This window comes from Chiloscyllium punctatum, chromosome 7 (assembly GCF_047496795.1).
Source record: "Chiloscyllium punctatum isolate Juve2018m chromosome 7, sChiPun1.3, whole genome shotgun sequence".
NCBI classification, from domain to species: Eukaryota; Metazoa; Chordata; class Chondrichthyes; order Orectolobiformes; family Hemiscylliidae; genus Chiloscyllium; species Chiloscyllium punctatum.
The window spans coordinates 115,084,606-115,102,746 of record NC_092745.1 but is presented as its reverse complement, the minus strand read 5'-3'; the positions used below and the strand labels follow the sequence as shown (position 1 = coordinate 115,102,746).

Sequence of the window (18,141 nt, the reverse complement as noted above, 5' to 3'; positions counted from 1 at the left end):
AGGGGCCCCGGTGTACTGTGATGAGTGGATTAATCCAAGTACCACCCCCAAGGCCATCCCAATAGGACTTAAGATGTATCTCTAAGTAGCTGTATCTCCGAGTAGATGTATCTCTGATTTTCTACATTTCCACAATCAACTAGACTGCAGGCATCGGTATCTATTACTTGCGGATTAGCACTCTCGGGGACCATTACTAACAAGTAAGAGGACCACACCAAGGTTCGATGAAATCCGAAGACTAGGAGAGCTAAGATCATATACAGCATAGATCTCAGAATGGCACTGTACCTTTAAGACAGCTGGATGATGTCATAGCAGGATGCTCTAGAAGATGCTCTCTGACAGTCTGTCAGTGATCTATATAATGTAACATTATCATAAATAAGCATAGAACTCCCACAAAAGTTTGAGATGCATCTGTTTATCTAATTGTTAATAAACTTCAATACATCAGGCTGAATAGAAACTCCATCTTTGTGCTGTATGTTACATGGATTAATATAGGGAAGTACTTGGACAGTATCACACTGTTTCATGCTTAAACACATGATCAACATTTGAAATAGGGTCTGTCCTTTTTTTAAAAGAATCCCTCAAGTGTATTTCTCAGCTTTTATCTGGAAGATTATGTAGTTTAGATACATAGAGATGTACAGCACGGAATCCATGGGCCCAGAAAGTTCCCCCCTGCACTGTGAGGGTCTGGAAGGCCCATTTGTGGTATTTTACCCTTCTAGTTTTCGATCTCTCCATATCTCATTCCTTCCTACAAATGCCAACATTTGAAACTGACTCTCAATTTCTACCCCATGTCCCTTTTTGTTTGTTAGATTTGTTCATTTGTCTACCGGGATAGAGAGCTGTCAGTCAGTCAATCTTTTGGGAATGTGGGATCCCAGGGATTGGGAGAGTTCTTCTCCATCTCCATGGGATAAAGGGTTCTATTTGGTCCTGAGCAATCAGATTGGCTCCTTCTGGTGTTGACTCTGTACAAAGGCTAGGCAGATAAGGGTGTGGTTTGTGATGCTGCACTTACTGAAGAACTTGCTTCATGTATGTCGCTGAAGAGCTTCTGTCAAATGGCAGCTTTGTCTAACAGGAACTGTCTGGAGACACCCACCTGCTGTTCTCTTCAGGCCCAGTTGCTAGTCTTCTGACATGAGGAGGACATGGGTGGCCACCTTACGTGGCTACTCTTGAGTCTCCCTCTCAACGCCACATTCCCAGGTTTGGGAAGCAAAATACAAACAAGCAACAAGAGTTCACCTACAGCCCTTCCAGTCTGTTCCACTGTTCAATAAGATCATGGCTGGTCTGATTTAACCACAACTCTACATTCCTGCATTTCCCTGATAATCTTTCATCCCCTTGGTAATCAAGACTCTGCACTTCAAAAGAGTGAAAGATTCCGTTTCCACTCTTCTTTGAGGATGGAAATTCAAAAGCCTTAACCCTTGGTCAATGAGAGTTAACATTTGGAATGTGGTACAATTCTCCTTTGGAACTGCTTCAGGATTCAGCTCTAAAGAACAGTCCTATGAAAAGTCATCTATACTTGAAACATTAGCTTGCTCTCTCTCCATGGACACTGCCTGACTTGCTGTGATCTCCAGCAGTTTTTGTTTTCCAGATTGAACTCGAAACGTTCACTCTGTTTCTGCCTCTGCGGATGCTACCAGACATGCTGAGTATCTCCAGCACTTCGTGTTTCGTTTATAGATTTATAACATTTACAGTATTTTGCGTCTATTTGTACAGGTTACTTCAGTAGAATTGCATCCCGGTTCGCACATTGGGACTTTTGTTGCTGCATTTGACTGTCGTGTGTAATGTAGTCTGTTTGTGGGAAAGTTACTGAATTCTGTAAACATTTTGCAATCTGTTTTCACTTTGCGAATGAGGTTGTAGTAGAACTTCTTTAGTTCCCACATTCTGTCTGCGTTAGACCTATCAGCATCCTTCGAGAATGACGAGAGATGGGGAAAGGATAAGAAACAACTATCTAATTGATAGCAGAACCCCAACCAGAGACTGTCCGTCTAAACTCACCTGAAAACACTATCTTTAACTTCCTGCACCTGGCCACTCTCATCTCATTTTCACCCAAGATCATGCTGATTTTAAAGTCATTTGAGGCGCTGTGCTGGCTTATAATTTAAAGAAAATTCTCTCTCTTAACCCTTCTCTCTTTTTCTCGCAACTGCTCTCTCTCGCGCCCCCTCTCTTTCTCGCCCCCTTCCTCACTCACACCTCTCTCTCTCGCCCCTTCTCTCTCTCTCCCCCTCTCTCTCTCATGCCTATCTCTCTTGCCCCGTCTCTCACCCCCTCTCTATCTCTCCCTCTCTCTTGCCCCATTTCTCTCTCACGCCTTTCTATCTCTCTTGTCCCTTCTCTCTCTCACGTTCCCCCCCCCCCTCTCTCTCTCTCTCTAGTGCAGATGTGAGTAGCTCGGCCAATGATCACTGCCCATTCCTAATTGCCCATCTGAAGGTGGTAGTGAGCTTCAGTTTTGAAGTGTGTTAGGAAGAGAGATTGTGTTAGGAAGGGAGATTGTTACTAGCTCACTGTAGATAATGCAGTAGGCTAGGTCTGGACTATCCTGGAGTCTGGAGTGCAGAGTTGTCAGCTGGTGAAGTTTCTGTTGTGCATCAATAATGGTCTCACAAAGCCTAGGCCTGCTTTGTTCTCTGTCATTTTTCCTGGACCTCTGGCATCCTTGGAGAGGTTGTTTGATCAGACTTCATTCTAAGTGAGAGTCAATTAGTTCACGTTTCAGAGTTTAGGATGTAGTTAAAGGTTTTGATATCTGGACCTTTTTCAGGCTCCCTCAGGATACTTTACTGAGAGAAAGCCATCCTGCTGTGATATTTTCTCTCAGAAGAGAGAGGGAGATCTTTCGTTTTGCTAAAGTCAGAAGTCACACGAAATGGAAGTGTAACTAGTGTAGTGGATGTTTAATTTATTCATTAGCACTGGATGTAGGTGCCTGCACGTTCATGAGTGACCTCTGTTCTGATCACTCTGTTATAGAGAAGATATTATGAAGTTGGAGAAGGTTCAGAAAGATTTACCAGGCTGTTGCTGGGACTTGAGTTATCAAAGTAGGCTGGGACTCTTTTCACTGGACTGTAGGAGGGTGAGGGGTGACCTTTATAGAGGTTTATAAACTCATGAGGGGCATGGGTAAGATGAGTGAGAAGGGACTTTTTCCTAGGGTAGGAGCATCCAAAGCTCAGAGGGATATGTTTAAGGTGAGAGGAAAAAGGTTTAAAAAGGACCATGAGGGGCAATTCTTTCACACAGAGGATGGGTTCGCAGGTGGAACGGACTGCCAGAGGAAGTGGTGGATGTAGGTACAGTTACAACATTTAAAAGGCATCTGGACAGGTATATGAATAGGAAGGGTTTAGAGGGATATGGGCCAAGTGCTGGCAAATGGGGATAGATTGGGTTGGGATATCTGGTTGGCATGGACGAGTTGGACCGAAGGGTCTATTTCTGTGCAGTTCATTCTATGACTCTATGACTTAAGTATCCACCTCATTCCAAAAATAGTGCTGGAGTACCAAGAGACGTAATATACAGGATTTGACTGAGACAAGGTGGGGGGAGGGGAAATGAGGAAACTGGAGAAATCTGAGTTCATTCCTTGTGGTTGGAGGGTTCCTAGGCGGAAGATGAGGCGCTCCTCCTCCAACCGTCGTGTTGCTATAGTCTGGTGAAATCCCTCGAACTCAGCACCGCCTTCCTAACCTGCAATCTTCTTCCTGACCTCTCCGCCCCCACCCCACTCCGGCCTATCACCCTCACCTTGACCTCCTTCCACCTATCGCATTTCCAACGCCCCTCCCCCAAGTCCCTCCTCCCTACCTTTTATCTTAGCCTGCTGGACACACTTTCCTCATTCCTGAAGAAGGGCTTATGCCCGAAACGTCGATTCTCCTGTTCCTTGGATGCTGCCTGACCTGCTGCGCTTTTCCAGCAACACATTTTCAGCTCTTCTTCATCAGAGACAACATAATTTTTCATATCCTCATTCTCTCTCTTATTAACCCTGCTTCCCCACCACCTTTTCCTTCTCTCCTGTCTTTCCAAACGATCAAATATCCCTGAATGTTAAGTTCCCAGTTCTGATTGCTTGTAATCATGTTTCCATAATGGCTGCAAGATCACATCAATTTACCTTGATTTGTGCTGTCACTTTGTCATCTTGAAGGGGGACAGTGCTAGGTGCATAACTGTGCAGAACCATCCTAAATGATTTGGAGGTGAGCACCAATTATAATGCTTCCATATTTGCTGATGATGGAAACTAAATGGGATCATATCTTATGAGCAGAATGGAATAAGTCTTCAAGAGGACTTAGACAGGCTAAGTAAATGAGCTAGAAATGGTGACTGAAATATAATGTTAATAAGTGTGTAGTAATTAACTTTGAAAATAAACAGAAATGAAAAAAATGAGAGTTTGGGAAATGCACGTGTCTGAAAGGATCTTTAAAAGCTATCCTGCAGGTTCAGCAAGCAATTAAGAAGGCAAATAGTAGGTTGACATTCATTTATGGGGTTTTGGGTCCAACTGTCTTGCTGCAGTTGTGTAGCGCCTTGATTAGATCTCATTTGGAGTACTGTGTCCAGTTATGATCTCTTTCATTATTAAATGATAAGATATTTTTGGTTAACTTGTGAACAGTTTAATACACCACGACTGTGCTGTAAGACCCTCACTATGAGACCATATACTCACCGTCGATGCTGTACAACAGGGTTCACCAGATTAATCACTAGGGCCAATAGTTCATGATGAACAATTAAAGAAACAAAGTCTGTTTTCTCAAGAGTTTTGGAGAATGAGGGATAATGTCATTGAAACTTATAACATTCTTATTGTACCTGATGAGGTGAATTTCAGGAGGAAGATTTTCCTGGCTAATGACTCTAGAATCAAGAACATAATCTCAAGGTAAGACTGAGATGAGGTGGTAAATCTTTGGAATTCTGTACCCAGAAGAGTGTGGAAACTCAGTCTCTGAGCATTCAGCAATCAGTATATTTCTGGAGACTAATGACATGAATAGACTTTGAGATATTGTAAGAAATTGGTAATGAGGAGATGATCAACCATGATTTAGAATCATGGGGCTGGCCCGATGGGCTGAATGGTCCACTATTCCGACTGCAACACCAACCCAAAGCAAGATTTTGCATGCGCCATTCCCTGTTATGGTGTTTTCTCTTGTCTTCGCTTTCTGTCTCCTCGTGTACAACGCTCCTTTTTCATGGACGAGTTCTGCTCGTTTCTTGCGCTGTTTCTGTGAGACTTTGTTTGTTTCTATTTCTCGTGCACGTGCCGTTCTCGGGTACGCGCTGTCTCACGTCTCTTCTCCGCACATCCTCCCTTCCCAGAATGCGCTTTCAGACCCGCGGGAAACCAAAATGGCGCCTGAGTGAATGGATTTGTAAGTGGGACTGAGTGAAGAGGCAGCGCTGTGGTTTCGAATAGGGGAGTGGGCCAGCTGTCCAGAAATCCGTATGTTTAAATTAAAACAAAGGGCAATTTTGCAACAATGGCCGAATGAGGTAAATGCTGTTTTTAAATACGGCTTTCTTTCGTGGTTTATTCATTTAAAAAGTAGCGCTGGAATCCGGAGAGCGCGGCCTTTTGGCTGCCGTTTTTGGGAGAAAGCATCCCCGCGGAAACGTTTGTGGAACTCCGAAACTCAGGCTCTGTTTAATAACCATCCCAACTCGTCTTGATGCGATGAACATATACTAATTTTAGAGGCATAGTTGTCCTTTACTTTGTTTACATTGACTGACTTCCTTTGTTTGAAACGAGGTCTAACAGGTTGCAGGGGCTTCGTTTTCTGTTCATTCAGTCGAGGGGAGGGAGGACGAGGAAGCCATGGGGAGTTTACCATCTCGAAGCTTCTCTTTATCGTAAAAATCGCTGTAGGTCTCCACTTAAAGAAACCACACTAATTGTAATTTCGAAGTTCATCGAATTGAATTCTCGTAATTTTTGAGTAACTGCTACAAATGCAACAATAATTAATATCGTTGATTGGCATATACTCTAGTTAATAGCATTTGGTATATTTGGCAAGAGCGATTAAATAAAGTTATTTCCCTTCTATAGGGAAATTGCACTTTTGGGATAGTACTTTGTAAGGCACAACAGTTGATTTTGTTTTGTTCCTGCCACGTTGTGCTGTATGTTGTCTTAAATTGTAAGACAATCCATTAATAAAATACTTATTGATCTGGTGGCAATATTTTGAGTAGATTGTTTTTAAATTAAGTTTTTGTTATTTAATTCATGTTAGCCATCAAAAAGATACGGAAACCCAGCTTTTGTTATTTAATTCATGTTACCCATCAAAAAGGTACGGAAACCCATTTGGTCCTTTGTTTAATGACAGCTATCGGGATTATCCAAAATGCATTTATGATCTGTTACTACCTGGCTATCAGCAACTCAGAAAATGAGACGTATTTGACTTTGCATAGTCCATTTGTCTTAATGCAAAATTCCTCTAACTAAACTTTGATAATTTGGTGTTTAGTGTAAATTTGTTATTTTTCTTCTTACCATTATTTGCATAATTAATACAAAAACATTGACTTCATTGTGAGAATTGATTATTGGTTTTGCTCAAATTTGAATTTGGTGTACTTGGAGATTTGTAGAATAATTTCTGGTAGTGCTTTATTATTCACTAAATTGTAAACCAGAATAGACATGTTACATTCTTATTTTTAAGACCATATGATGTAGGGGCAGAAGTAGGCCAATCAGCCCATTGAGGCTGATCTGATAATCCCTTGATTCCGTTACTCAGTAGAAATCTGTCAAATAAATGATCCAGCCTAAACAACCCTGTGATGCAGAATTCCACAGTTTCAGTACCCACTGAAAGAAGTTCCTCCTCATCTGTGTCCAAATTGAGTGACCTCTTACTCTGATTATGATTTCTGGGCCTAGACTCTCCCACGACTAGAAACCACCTTTTCACACACATTCTGTTGAGTCCGCTCAGAATTTTGTTTAAATAAGGCCAGCTCTTTTTTTTATACTCCAAATACAGGTCCAATCTCGACAATCCCTCCATAATGAGTATCATTATGACTCTGGACTGCCTCCAAGGCTAGTGTAACTTTTCTTTGATCTCATTGAATGTGTTCTTCTAGGGACCTAAAAGTGTTCAGTGTTTCACTCCACTGATGGGTGTCTTTTGTAGATTAAGTGAACATCCGTTCTTTAATACTCCATTCGCTTTGAAGTATTATATTTCCCCACTGAACTTGGATGCTAGATTTTTTGTAATTCACGGTTGAAGACTCCCAAATCCCTTTGTACCATAGATTTCTGTAGTCTTTCTCCATTTAACTAAAATTCAGTGCCTCTATTCTTCGTGCCAAAGTGCAGGAAGTATTTAAACTAAATATTAAAGGAGGTAGTTAGAGGTAGTGGATGTTTTGGTATTATGAACAATGGTAATAATCCTGGTAATAATCTTCCAGGAATCTCCAGATTCTTAAAGTCCCAGAGGATTGGAAAACTGCCAACACAGCATTGTCATTTAAAAAGGAGAGGAGACCAAAAGCAGGGAACATCAGCTATTGGGAAAATATTGGAGTCTACAATAAAGACTATGATAGCCGTGCATTTCAAATTCTTATTTGCATTCAGGAGATCATCTTTTCACCAGTTTGTTAAAAGCCCATCAAACTCAGGGCATGTCTGGACTAAATATTCAGAAATGACTGCAGACAAATGGAAGGTCTATTAGTAGAGGAGAATTCAGAGGTAGTGACTATAACTTAAATTTAGAATAGTTACGGAAAAGGACAATTTGAGTTTGGAATAAATGTTCAAAATTGGAGAAGGGCTAATTTTATTAAGAGAAGGCACAGTTTGGCCTAGGTGAACTTGGAACAGCTACTTTGACTATATTATAAGTTAGTTTCAGCTTAAAGGTAGGTTGAGAAAATTTTTCAGATTTAAAAACTAAACCTGAAATCTTCACAAAAAACTAAGAACTCAGTAAATAGAGGTGCAGGACCACGTGATATAGTTTACCTGTGTGATGTAAACATCAAATGCTGCAACACATCAGCGGCAAGGAGAGTTTCCTGAACCACTTTCAGTCACACCCCTTAGATTAATGATCTTGAATTCGCTCAGGAGCCAGGGATAGAAGGGTGTGACTGAGTAAGGCAGGTAAGAGGGATCCAGCAGGTCATGCTGCAGGCAGCTCACCCCCTTGAGCTTGTCGAACAGGTTTGATGTTCTTGCTTCCTATCTGGATGAGAGCTTGTTTTTTTTTGGAGGGGGGGGGGAAAGAATGTTAGAATTGTACCAGTCTGTACAGCATTCCATCCTCTACAGAGTGCTGGGTTGTATTGAGGCTGGTCTGTACAGTATTCCATCCTGGACATATTGCTGTAACATCATGGTACAGGGAGCCATTCAAGAGGGGAGAAAAGAAATCTAGTTGTAATTGTCAGGGAAATAGACATGTTCTCTGTGGTTGGGTTTGAGAGTCCCGAAGACTGGATTGCTTGCTAGGTGCCCTGGTTCAGGATATCACGTCTGGGCTGCAGAGGAATTTGGAATGAGAGGGGAAAGATCCATTTGCTGCATAGGTACCAACAATATATATAGGAGGAGGTTCTGCTGAGGCTCAGGACAAAAGTAAAATGCAGAACCAAAAAGTTAGTAATTTTCGCATTATTTCCTGACCTATGGACCAATTGGTGCATGGTCAAGAAGACTAACAAAATAACTATTTGACAGTGTGGGAAAATCTGGTTGAATTCAAGGGACGTTGGCACTATACTGGGGCAGGAGAGGATTGTTCCATTGAGTCATAGAGATGTACGGAATGGAAACAGACCCTTTGGTCCAACCTATCATGCCGACCAGATATCCCAACCCAATCTAGTCCCACCTGCCAGCACCCGGCCCATATCCCTCCAAACCCTTCCTATTCACATACTCATCCAAATGTCTCTTAAATGTTGCAATTGTACCAGCCTCCACCACATCCTCTGGCAGCTCATTCTATGCACGCACCACCCCCTGCGTGAAAAAGTTGCCCCAAAGGTCTCTTTTATATCTTTCCCCTCTCACCCTAAACTTATGCCCAGAATCCTGGCACATTGCATAACCAGGGCTATAGGTAGGGCTTTAAACTAAATAGACTGCAATTGTGGCGCTGGCAAAGCACAGCTGCTCAGGCATCTTGCCGTTTTGAACATAAGCTCTTCATCAAGAATGTGGGGGCGAGCTCAAGGTGGGGTGAGACAAGTGGGCGGGGGTGGGACTGGCGGGAAGGTAGGAATGCGATAGGTAAATGAAGGGGGGGTTGGTGGTGATAGGTTGGAATGGAGGGTGGAGTGGATAGTTGGGAAGGAAGATGGACAAATCGAACACATGAAGAGGGTTGCTGAGTTGGAGAGTTGGACCTAGGATAGGGTGGAGGGGGGGAAACTGAAATCGACATTGATCCCGTGTGGATGGAGGGTCCCAAGGCAGAAGATCAGGCATGCTTTTTCCAGTCGTCAGGTGGCTCGGATTTGGCATTGGAGGAGGCCCATGCTTGCATGTCCTTGGTGATGTAGGAGGGGCAGTTGAAGGGTTAAGCCCCAGGGTGGTGGGGTTGTTTGGTGCGTGTGCCCCGGAAATGTTCTCTGAAATGTTCCACAAGTTGGTGTCCTGTCTCCCCAATGTAGAGGAGACCACATAGTGAGCGATGGACACAGTAGATGAGGTATTTGGATGTGCAGGAAAATCACTGCCAGATGTGAAAGGATCCTTTGGGGCCTTGGAGGTGAGGGGGAAGGTGTAGTCGCAAGTTTTACACCTTTTGTGGTGGCAAGGGAAGGTGCTGGAAGTGGAGGGTCGGTTGGTTGGAGGTGTGCATTGACTTAACTCTGTACCTAATGTTGTAAAGCCTGCATCCACTCCTCCCCTCACCTCTATCCAAGGCCCCAAAGGCTCGTTCCACATCTGGCAGAGATTTTCCTGCACATCCAAACACCTCATTTACTGTGTTTGTTGCTCTCAACATGGTCTGTTCTACATTGGGGAGACAGGACGCCAACATTTCTGAGAACATCACTGGGACATATGCACCAAACAATCCCGCCAACCACTTTAGCTCTTCCTCTCACTCCGCCAAGGACACAGAAGTCCTTGACCTCCACTGCTAATCCCTAGCCACCTGATGACTGGAGGAGGAACGCCTCATCTTCTGCCTTTGATTCCACACAGTTGGAGGATTCCATGTCAATTTCACCAGTTTCTTCATTTCCCCTCCCCCCCCCCCCCCCCCCCCCCCCCCCATCTTATCCCAGATCCAACCTTCCAACTTGGTACCGCCCTCTTGAACACACATACCTTTCTATCTTCCTTCTTATCTATTCACTTCACCCTCCACTCTGACCTATCGCCATCACCACCCCCCACCCCCCCACCACCACCACCTTCATCTACCTATTGCATTCCTAGCTACCTTCTCCCAAGCCCTATTGCTCCCTTGAATTCATGGGGTGGAATGTGAGGACCGGGGGATTCTATCCTTGTGGTTGGGGGCGCGGTGGAGTTTGAGGGCAGAGGTGTGGAAAGTGGAGGGCATTGTTGATCGCGTGGGAGTGGAAATTGCGGTCCTTGGAATTGGACAATATCTGGGATATCCTGGAGTGGAATTGTTCCTCCTCGGAGCAGACATTGGAGACGGATGAATTTGGAGTAAGGGAACGTGTTTTTATGGGGCGCGGGGGGATAATATCCTGTGTTAAGTCTGTTACTGGAGACAGATGGAGGTCCCGTCTGCCAATTGGAGGAAGAAAACCTCATCTTTCAACTTGGGACCCTACAACCACATGGCATCAACATTGACTTCACCAGTTTCCAAATCTCCCACCCCCCAACTTATTCCAGATCCAGCCTTCCAACTCGGTGCCACCCTCTTGACCTGACTTACCTGTCCATCTTCCTTCCCACCCATCCGCTCCACCTTCTCTACCGACCTGCATCCACCTATTTCCCCACCTCCCTGCCCCACTCCTCTATTTATCTCTCAGTCCCCTTCTCCCTCCACATGCCTGATGAAGGTCTTATAATGAAATGTTGAAGTCTCCTGCTCTTTGGATGCTGCCTGAGCTGCTGTGCTTTACCAGCGCCACCCTTTTCAACTCTTGCTGCCCAGTATCTGCAGTCCTCACTTTCTCAGAATTAAGGGGTGCCAACTTAAAACTGATATGAGGAATTTCTTCTGTCAAATGGTTGTCAATCTTTGGAAGTCCATGCTACAGGGAGCTGTGGGGACAAAGTCCTTGTGTATATTTAAGGCTGAGATAAATTCTTGATCAGTAGAGGAAACGAGTTATGGGGAAGGGCAGGAAAGTGGACATGAGTAATGTCAAATCAGTCATGATTCTGCTGAATGGCAGAGCAGGCTCAAGAGGCTGAATGGCCTTCCTCGGTTGCTATTTCTCATGATCTTGCAAATAAAACTGACAGAGCACTGGTGGCACTTAAGGAAGAATTAGTGAGAGTGCAGGACAAATGTGTAACCATAAAGACAAGGGGTGAAACCAGGACTGGAGAACATAAAGGTCAGGATTAAAAAAACAAAAATTTATGCAAGATACCAAAAGCTCAATGTGGGAGAGTCCCTAGAAAAGTATGAAAAGAGCAATTGAGACTAAAAAGAAAATTAGGAAAGCAAAGACAACGTAGGAGAAAGCATTGGTGAGTATTGAAAAATCAAAAGGTGTTTTTAAAATGTGTAAATCAGATGAGAATTAACTGGGGAAAGAATTGGGCCCAGAAGGGATTCTGGAAGTATTTTGTGTGCAGACCAGAAGACATGGGCAGGGTCCTCTCTGAAGACTTTGCGTCAGTTTTCACAGTGGAAAAGGACAGCACAGTATAGACATCAGGGTGAAAATAAATTAATATTGAAAGAAAGAGCAAGAACTAGCTGGGCTTGTCATCCTAAATAGATAAATCTGCAAGCCTTGTTGAGATATTTCCTAGCCTGTTGAAGAAAGCAACGAGGGAAACATTCTGAGCCCTGGCAGAATTTTTGAAATTTTTCTGATTGTAGGTGAGGTGCTATAGGCCTGGAGGACATTCCACAATGTCCCATTATTAAAAAATGGGAAGCATGGTTTTAGGTAAATTACAGAAAAAAGTGAGGACTGCAGATGCTGGAGAGCAGAGTTGAAAAATGTGGTGCTGGAAAAACACAGCAGGCCAGGCAGCATCCGAGGAGCAGGAAAAGAGGAGGTGGGGTGGGGTTGTTATTAGCATCAGAGGTACAAAATATTGCTGCACTTGGAGAGACATTAATCAGGCAAAGACAGTGTGAATTTGTGAAGGGAATGTCATGTTTGACAAATGTAATCTTTTTTTGAGGAAGAAACTTAGAGTGTTGATTAAGGTGATGCATTTGATGTGATCAACAAGAACATTAGGAAGGCTTTTGATAAGGTCCCTCCCTAGCTAAAACCAAAAGACAGCCCATGAGATCCAAGGAAAAGTATTATAATGGATCCAAAATTAGCTGAGATGCAGGAAGCAGAGAGTGGTTCAAGGATGTTTGTATTTGACGTGTGTTTCCAGTGAGGTTCCACAGGACTTCACATGGGGTGCATTAATGATTTGGACACACATGTTGGAGGTATGATCAAGACTTTTGGATATCATGACAATTAATAGGGTGGTAAAGAATGAGGAAGATGGCCATAGATTGCTAGAGGACATTATCAGACTTGTCAGGTGGGCAGAGCAGTGGCAAATGGAATCAACCTGGAAATGTGAATAATGCAGTTGGGCAGGCCTAACAAGCCAAGGGATTATATGATGAGCGGTAGGATTCGGGAAAGTACTGAAGATCAGAGGGACCTTGATGTGCACATCCATAGATCCTTGAAGATGGTGCAGCTGGTAGATAATGTGCTTAAGAAGACAACTCTGATTCTTGCCTTTATTAGCTGAACCATAAATTACCAAGGTTTGGAGATTATGCTGGAGCTGGCAGGATCACAACTGGAGTACTGAATGAAATTCGGGTCATTAATATAGAAGGCTGTGATTGCACTGAAGAGGATGGAGAGGAGGTTTACCAAGATACTGTCTGGGTTAGTATCTGAGCAAGATTGAATAGACTGGTATTGTTTTCCTTGGAGTAACAGTCGATGAGAAGGTGCCTGATGAAAATTATGTATAAGACAATGAAGAGCATAGGCATGAAAGATGGTTAGGAAGGCATTCTCTCCAGTAGTAGCGGACTCTCCAACCAGGGAACATGGATTTAGATAAGAGGTAAAAGGCTAAAAGGAGAATCGAGGAGAAATGTATTCGCTTGGGAATGTTGGTGTCTGGAACTCATCTTGTTGTTTGTCCAAATGCTTATCAATGAACTTATATACCAAGCATTGAGAGGTCATTAAATCATTTAATGAGGTATTGTTGATTCTAATCTTGCATTTTTAGCAGATACACTGAATGTAACAAATCAGAGCAACTTCCCTTTCTAACCCAGGGGAAATTGATTTGTGTACTTATTCCATAGTGTATTTTGATTTAGCTAACCTAGCAAAGACTGAGAAATAAGCTGGAATTTGTGATAAGCTTGGAATTTGTGATGTGTACTGTAATGGTAACTTGAAACAAGTAGAGCTATTTGTGGTGGGGTGGCATTGCTTTTTTGCAAAACTTTCCTTCGTTTTGTAAGAAGTTACATTGAAGTTAATTTCAAAAAGCCAAGTGTGATCAAATTTGTTAACTTGTACTAGACAAATGGTAACTTCATGCACATCATCAGTAATTTGCAGTGGCAAATGATACAGAAATGAGTTGTTCTGGAATGGCTCATTTTGAACTTTAAATTTCAGTTGATGATGCTATTTTCCTGATGGACAAAGACACTACGGGAGCAGGTAACTCATCTCTCCACAAGCGATCTCCCTCCTGTCGAAACCAGAAGACACCAGTGTCCTCTGTTCAATTGTCATTGCGGGATGGATCAGAAGGAAAAAAAACCTGTATGCAAGTTTGAGGAAGGCCAAGATGTCCTAGCCAGGTGGTCAGATGGCTTATTTTACCTTGGAACTGTCATAAAGGTGAATAACTATGCTTAAGTTTGACAAAAGCAGGCAGTACATCATTTTGAAGCATTCTTGATTTATGTGGAACACTCATGAGTTAGTCATGTAAAAGAAATTTTTCCTACATTGAGCAGGACAATGGATAAATGCTAAATCCAAGAATATTATTTACTTTTGTATTAAACGTTTCAATACTTAGCATAGAAATATTTTAGCCATTACAGGGGTTCCGCTGGTAACAATGAGTAGACAAGTCCTGTTGAGCATTTACTAAAAGTGACCAGACATAAGGGAAATAGAGTACTAGAAATACCCCCACCCCAAATATGTCCAACAGTTTGACAGTTGCATGCTCTCTACTCTTTCCATTGGATTCAGCTGCCGCTCTCTTTGGTCTCCTTATTGTGATCTGTGATTGTGTACTACGGTGCAGGGTGCTATTCCTGTTCTTGATTATTCTTTATATGATGCTAGCTGCCCCTGCTATCTTCTTTGCTTACCTGCTTGCCATTGCTGTTAGCTGCAGTGTTTTGAACTTCATGGATGTTTGTAACCTTGATTCAAAGACTTTCCCTGATAATTTAAAAAAAAGATTTTCCTTTCATCTAATGATCCTAATAAGCAAAGGCAATTTCAATTATTTAGATCCCAAAGCTCAAAATACTGAAACACACTATTTGCGCAAGAGAAGAAAATAACTTCCCCAGGGATTAGATGGGGAGGTGTTAATCATTCTGCTTTATTTACATGATTACGTGAATTATATCAGTGGTTGTACCCTAGTTTTGTAAAACAGCTGTTGTTTGAAACAATTATGTGTCACTCAAGGATGGGTAATTACCAGTAGAAATGTATTAAATTGTACCTTTTTTTATTTTTAGTTTCGATCTTAATGGCAAACATTAAACAGTATTTCATTTCTAAACCTTTGGATAGGATGTGAGATGTCCATTCTGCAAATGATACTTACTGAACCTAATGCCAGACTAGTTTGTTGAGAATAATAGGTTTAAAAATGAAGATGACAGCATTGAAATAATGCAGATTTTTTTGTCTTCCAAGAGCACACTGGGGAGTATTGTGATAGAAATCTAGTTTGATGGAATTAATCTACACAATTCTGCAAAAGAGAAAACCTGAAGCTCCTTCTAATTTTAATTAAAGGTGAACAAACAGAAAGAGAGCTGCTTTGTCATCTTTGAAGACAGTTCAAAGTCCTGGGTCTTGTGGAAGGACATACAGACTGGTAAGGTTTTGTAAACAAAAGTATTCTTCATGTGATAGATGTGATTTGCTGTAGAGTATAGAATCTCATGTTTCTGTTTTTTATATACAGAAGTACTTAAGGATGAGAATTCCTTGTTTTTTCCAAATGATCTGCGTTTTAATTGTGATTCTTGTATATCTTTTATAGCTTCCAAAGTTACAGTAGAGCAAAGTAAGTTTAATCCCTCAAGGGCAAGTTGCACACCCATTCATAATTTTCTTCTTATACTTTCCTTGCCTCATCTCCAGAAGGCATTGCCTTATAGTAAACTGAGTTAGTACTGAAATCATCCATGAGATCAAGGATGACTTTCTTGCAGTCCGGTTTGATCCATTCTGAGGTGGTTGATAAATCTAATGTGCAATTAGTAGATTTGGTGACACATGGGACAGGTGGTGTTTGAAGAATTCAGTCGATCAGGAATTTTGAAGTTGTCTCCTCTATATCCAATACCTCAGTTTCCCATCTCGACACTGATGAAGTTTCTGTGATTGGTGCCTTCCCAAATATACCTCATTTATTTGTCAGTCAGCAGCATGAAATTCCAATGAGTTGGCAGGTATTTTGGACCTCTGCAGCAATGGTTTGAGGGTACCTCTAAAGCATTCCTGTTGTCCTGCTGAAAGTATCTTGCTGTACCTGACTTCTGAATAGACAGCTGCTTCATATGTCAGGTATTGAATGATATATCCTCCCAGTAAAGCTGGTTTCAAGTGATCAGTACCTTGATATGCGGTATGTTGGCTTAGCAGAGGATGCTGCAGTTGGGACCACCTTTCCTGCAGCTGGATGTTAGAAGGTGTTATATATGAAGACATTGCTGATAGTCCGTCTGCAGTGTTTGGAGCTACCTACTGTTGTCCAAATCTCTGATACGTATAGGAGTGTGGGAATTACTGTTCTCTGGTAAACTATCACCTTGCTCAAATTCTCTTATACCCCAATCAGCTGGCTCATTAGAAGTGAGAGTGAATTTTGTTTTTTTTTGTTTGCCCTTGTTGAGAGGTGCATCTCAACATACAGAAAATGTCTGCATTACCCAGAATCATCTTGATCTTAATTGATAGGATAAGGTGGTGTGTTGTTGTTCAGAAGGAGGATATGCTGAAAACATTGGAAAACATAAGGATAGATGGGATATACCCAAGGCTACTACATGAAGTGAGGGAAGAGATTGCTGAGCCTTTGGCAATGATCTTTGCATTGTCACTGTCTTCTGGAGTTGTTGCAGATGATTGGAGGATGGCAAGTGTTATTCCCTTGTTTGAGAAAGGGAATAGAGATAGTCCTAGGAATTATAGACCAGTCAGTCTTAGTCTGTAGCGGGCAGATTATTGAAGAGGGTTTTGAGAGATGATTTTCCTGCTCCTCGGATGCTGCCTGACCTGCTGTGCTTTTCCAGCACCACAGTCTTGACTCTAATCTCCAGCATCTGCAGTCCTCACTTTCGCCTTATTGAATTCTTTGAGAATCTGAACTAAACCCCATTGAAGGTAGAGCAGTGGATGTGGTGTGCATGGATTTTAGCAAGGCTTTTGTTAAGGTTCCCCATGGTAGGCTTATTCAGAAAGTAAGGAGGCATGGGATACACAGAAATTTTGGCTGTCTTGATACAGAATTGACTGGCCTACAGAAGACAGAGGGTGGTAGTAGATGGAAAGTATTCAGCCTGGAGTTCAGTGGCCAGTGGTGTTCTGCAGAGATCTGTTCTGGGACCTCTGCTGTTTGTGATTTTTATAAATTACTTGGATGGAGAAGTGGAAGGGTGGGTTAGTAAGTTGCTGATGACACAAAGGTTGGTAGAATGGGAGATAGTGTGGACTGTTGTTGTAGGTTGCAACGGGACATTGACAGGCTGCAGAACTGGGTTGAGAAGTGGCAGATGGAGTTCACCTTGGAAAAGTGTGAAGTGATTCAGTTTGGAATGTCAAATTACCATGTAGAATACAGGGTTAAAGGTAGGATTCTTGGCACTGTGGAGGAACAGTGGGACTTGGGGTCCATGTCCACAGATCCCTCAATAAAGTTGCCACCTAAGTTGATAGGGTTGTCAAAAAGGCATGTGGTGTGTTGGCTTTCATTAGCAGGGGGATCACATTTAATAGCCACGAGGTTACGCTGCAGCTCTGTCGAGCCCTGGTTAGACCACTCTTGGAATATTGTGTTCAGTTTGGTCGCATCATTATAGGATGACTGTAGAAGTTTAGAGAGGGTGCAGAGGAGATTTTCCAGGATGCTCTCTGTATTGGAGGGCAGGTCTTATGAAAAAAGGTTGGGGGAGCTATGCAATTTCTCGTTGGAGCGAAGTAAGATGAGAGGTGACTTGATAGAGGTATGCAAGATGTTGAGAGGCATAGATTGATTAGTCAGTGTTTTCTCACGGCAAAATTGGCTATCACAAGGGGGCATCATTTTGAGGTGATTGGAGGAAGGTTTAGGGTAGATGTCGGAGGAAGGTTTAGGGTAGATGTCAGAGGTAGGTTCTTTGCTCAGAGCTTTAGGGCATGGCATACACTGCTGGCAGTGGTGGTAGGGACATGTAAGTGACTCTTGGATAGGCACATTGAAAGCAAAATAAAGGGTATGTAGGTTAGTTTGATCGTAAAGTAGGATAAAAGGTCGGCACAACATCGAGGGCCAAAGGGCCTGTACTGTTCTATGTTATGCGAGTTGATTGGAAGAGGATCTTAATTTTTCAGGTGTCCAGTGTAAAATGTCTTGGGATTCTCCTTAATTCTACTTGCGAA

General features: G+C 42.5%; 1 protein-coding gene across 3 annotated transcripts in view; it reads left to right on the top strand.

The window, feature by feature from the left end:
- Window positions 1–5,408: 5,408 nt before the first annotated feature.
- The window catches only part of mtf2 (metal response element binding transcription factor 2), a 51,738-nt gene continuing 39,005 nt past the window's right edge, over window positions 5,409–18,141 (top strand). The window contains exons 1-3 of one of the 3 annotated variants that reach the window (XM_072574669.1): window positions 5,409–5,583; window positions 13,915–14,142; window positions 15,292–15,373. In XM_072574669.1, the coding sequence (XP_072430770.1) occupies window positions 14,041–14,142; window positions 15,292–15,373 (184 nt within the window). In that variant the 5' untranslated portion in view covers window positions 5,409–5,583; window positions 13,915–14,040. Of the gene's footprint in view, window positions 5,584–13,914; window positions 14,143–15,189; window positions 15,374–18,141 lie in introns of those variants that run through there. The other 2 variants (XM_072574668.1, XM_072574670.1) reach the window with 2 other exon arrangements.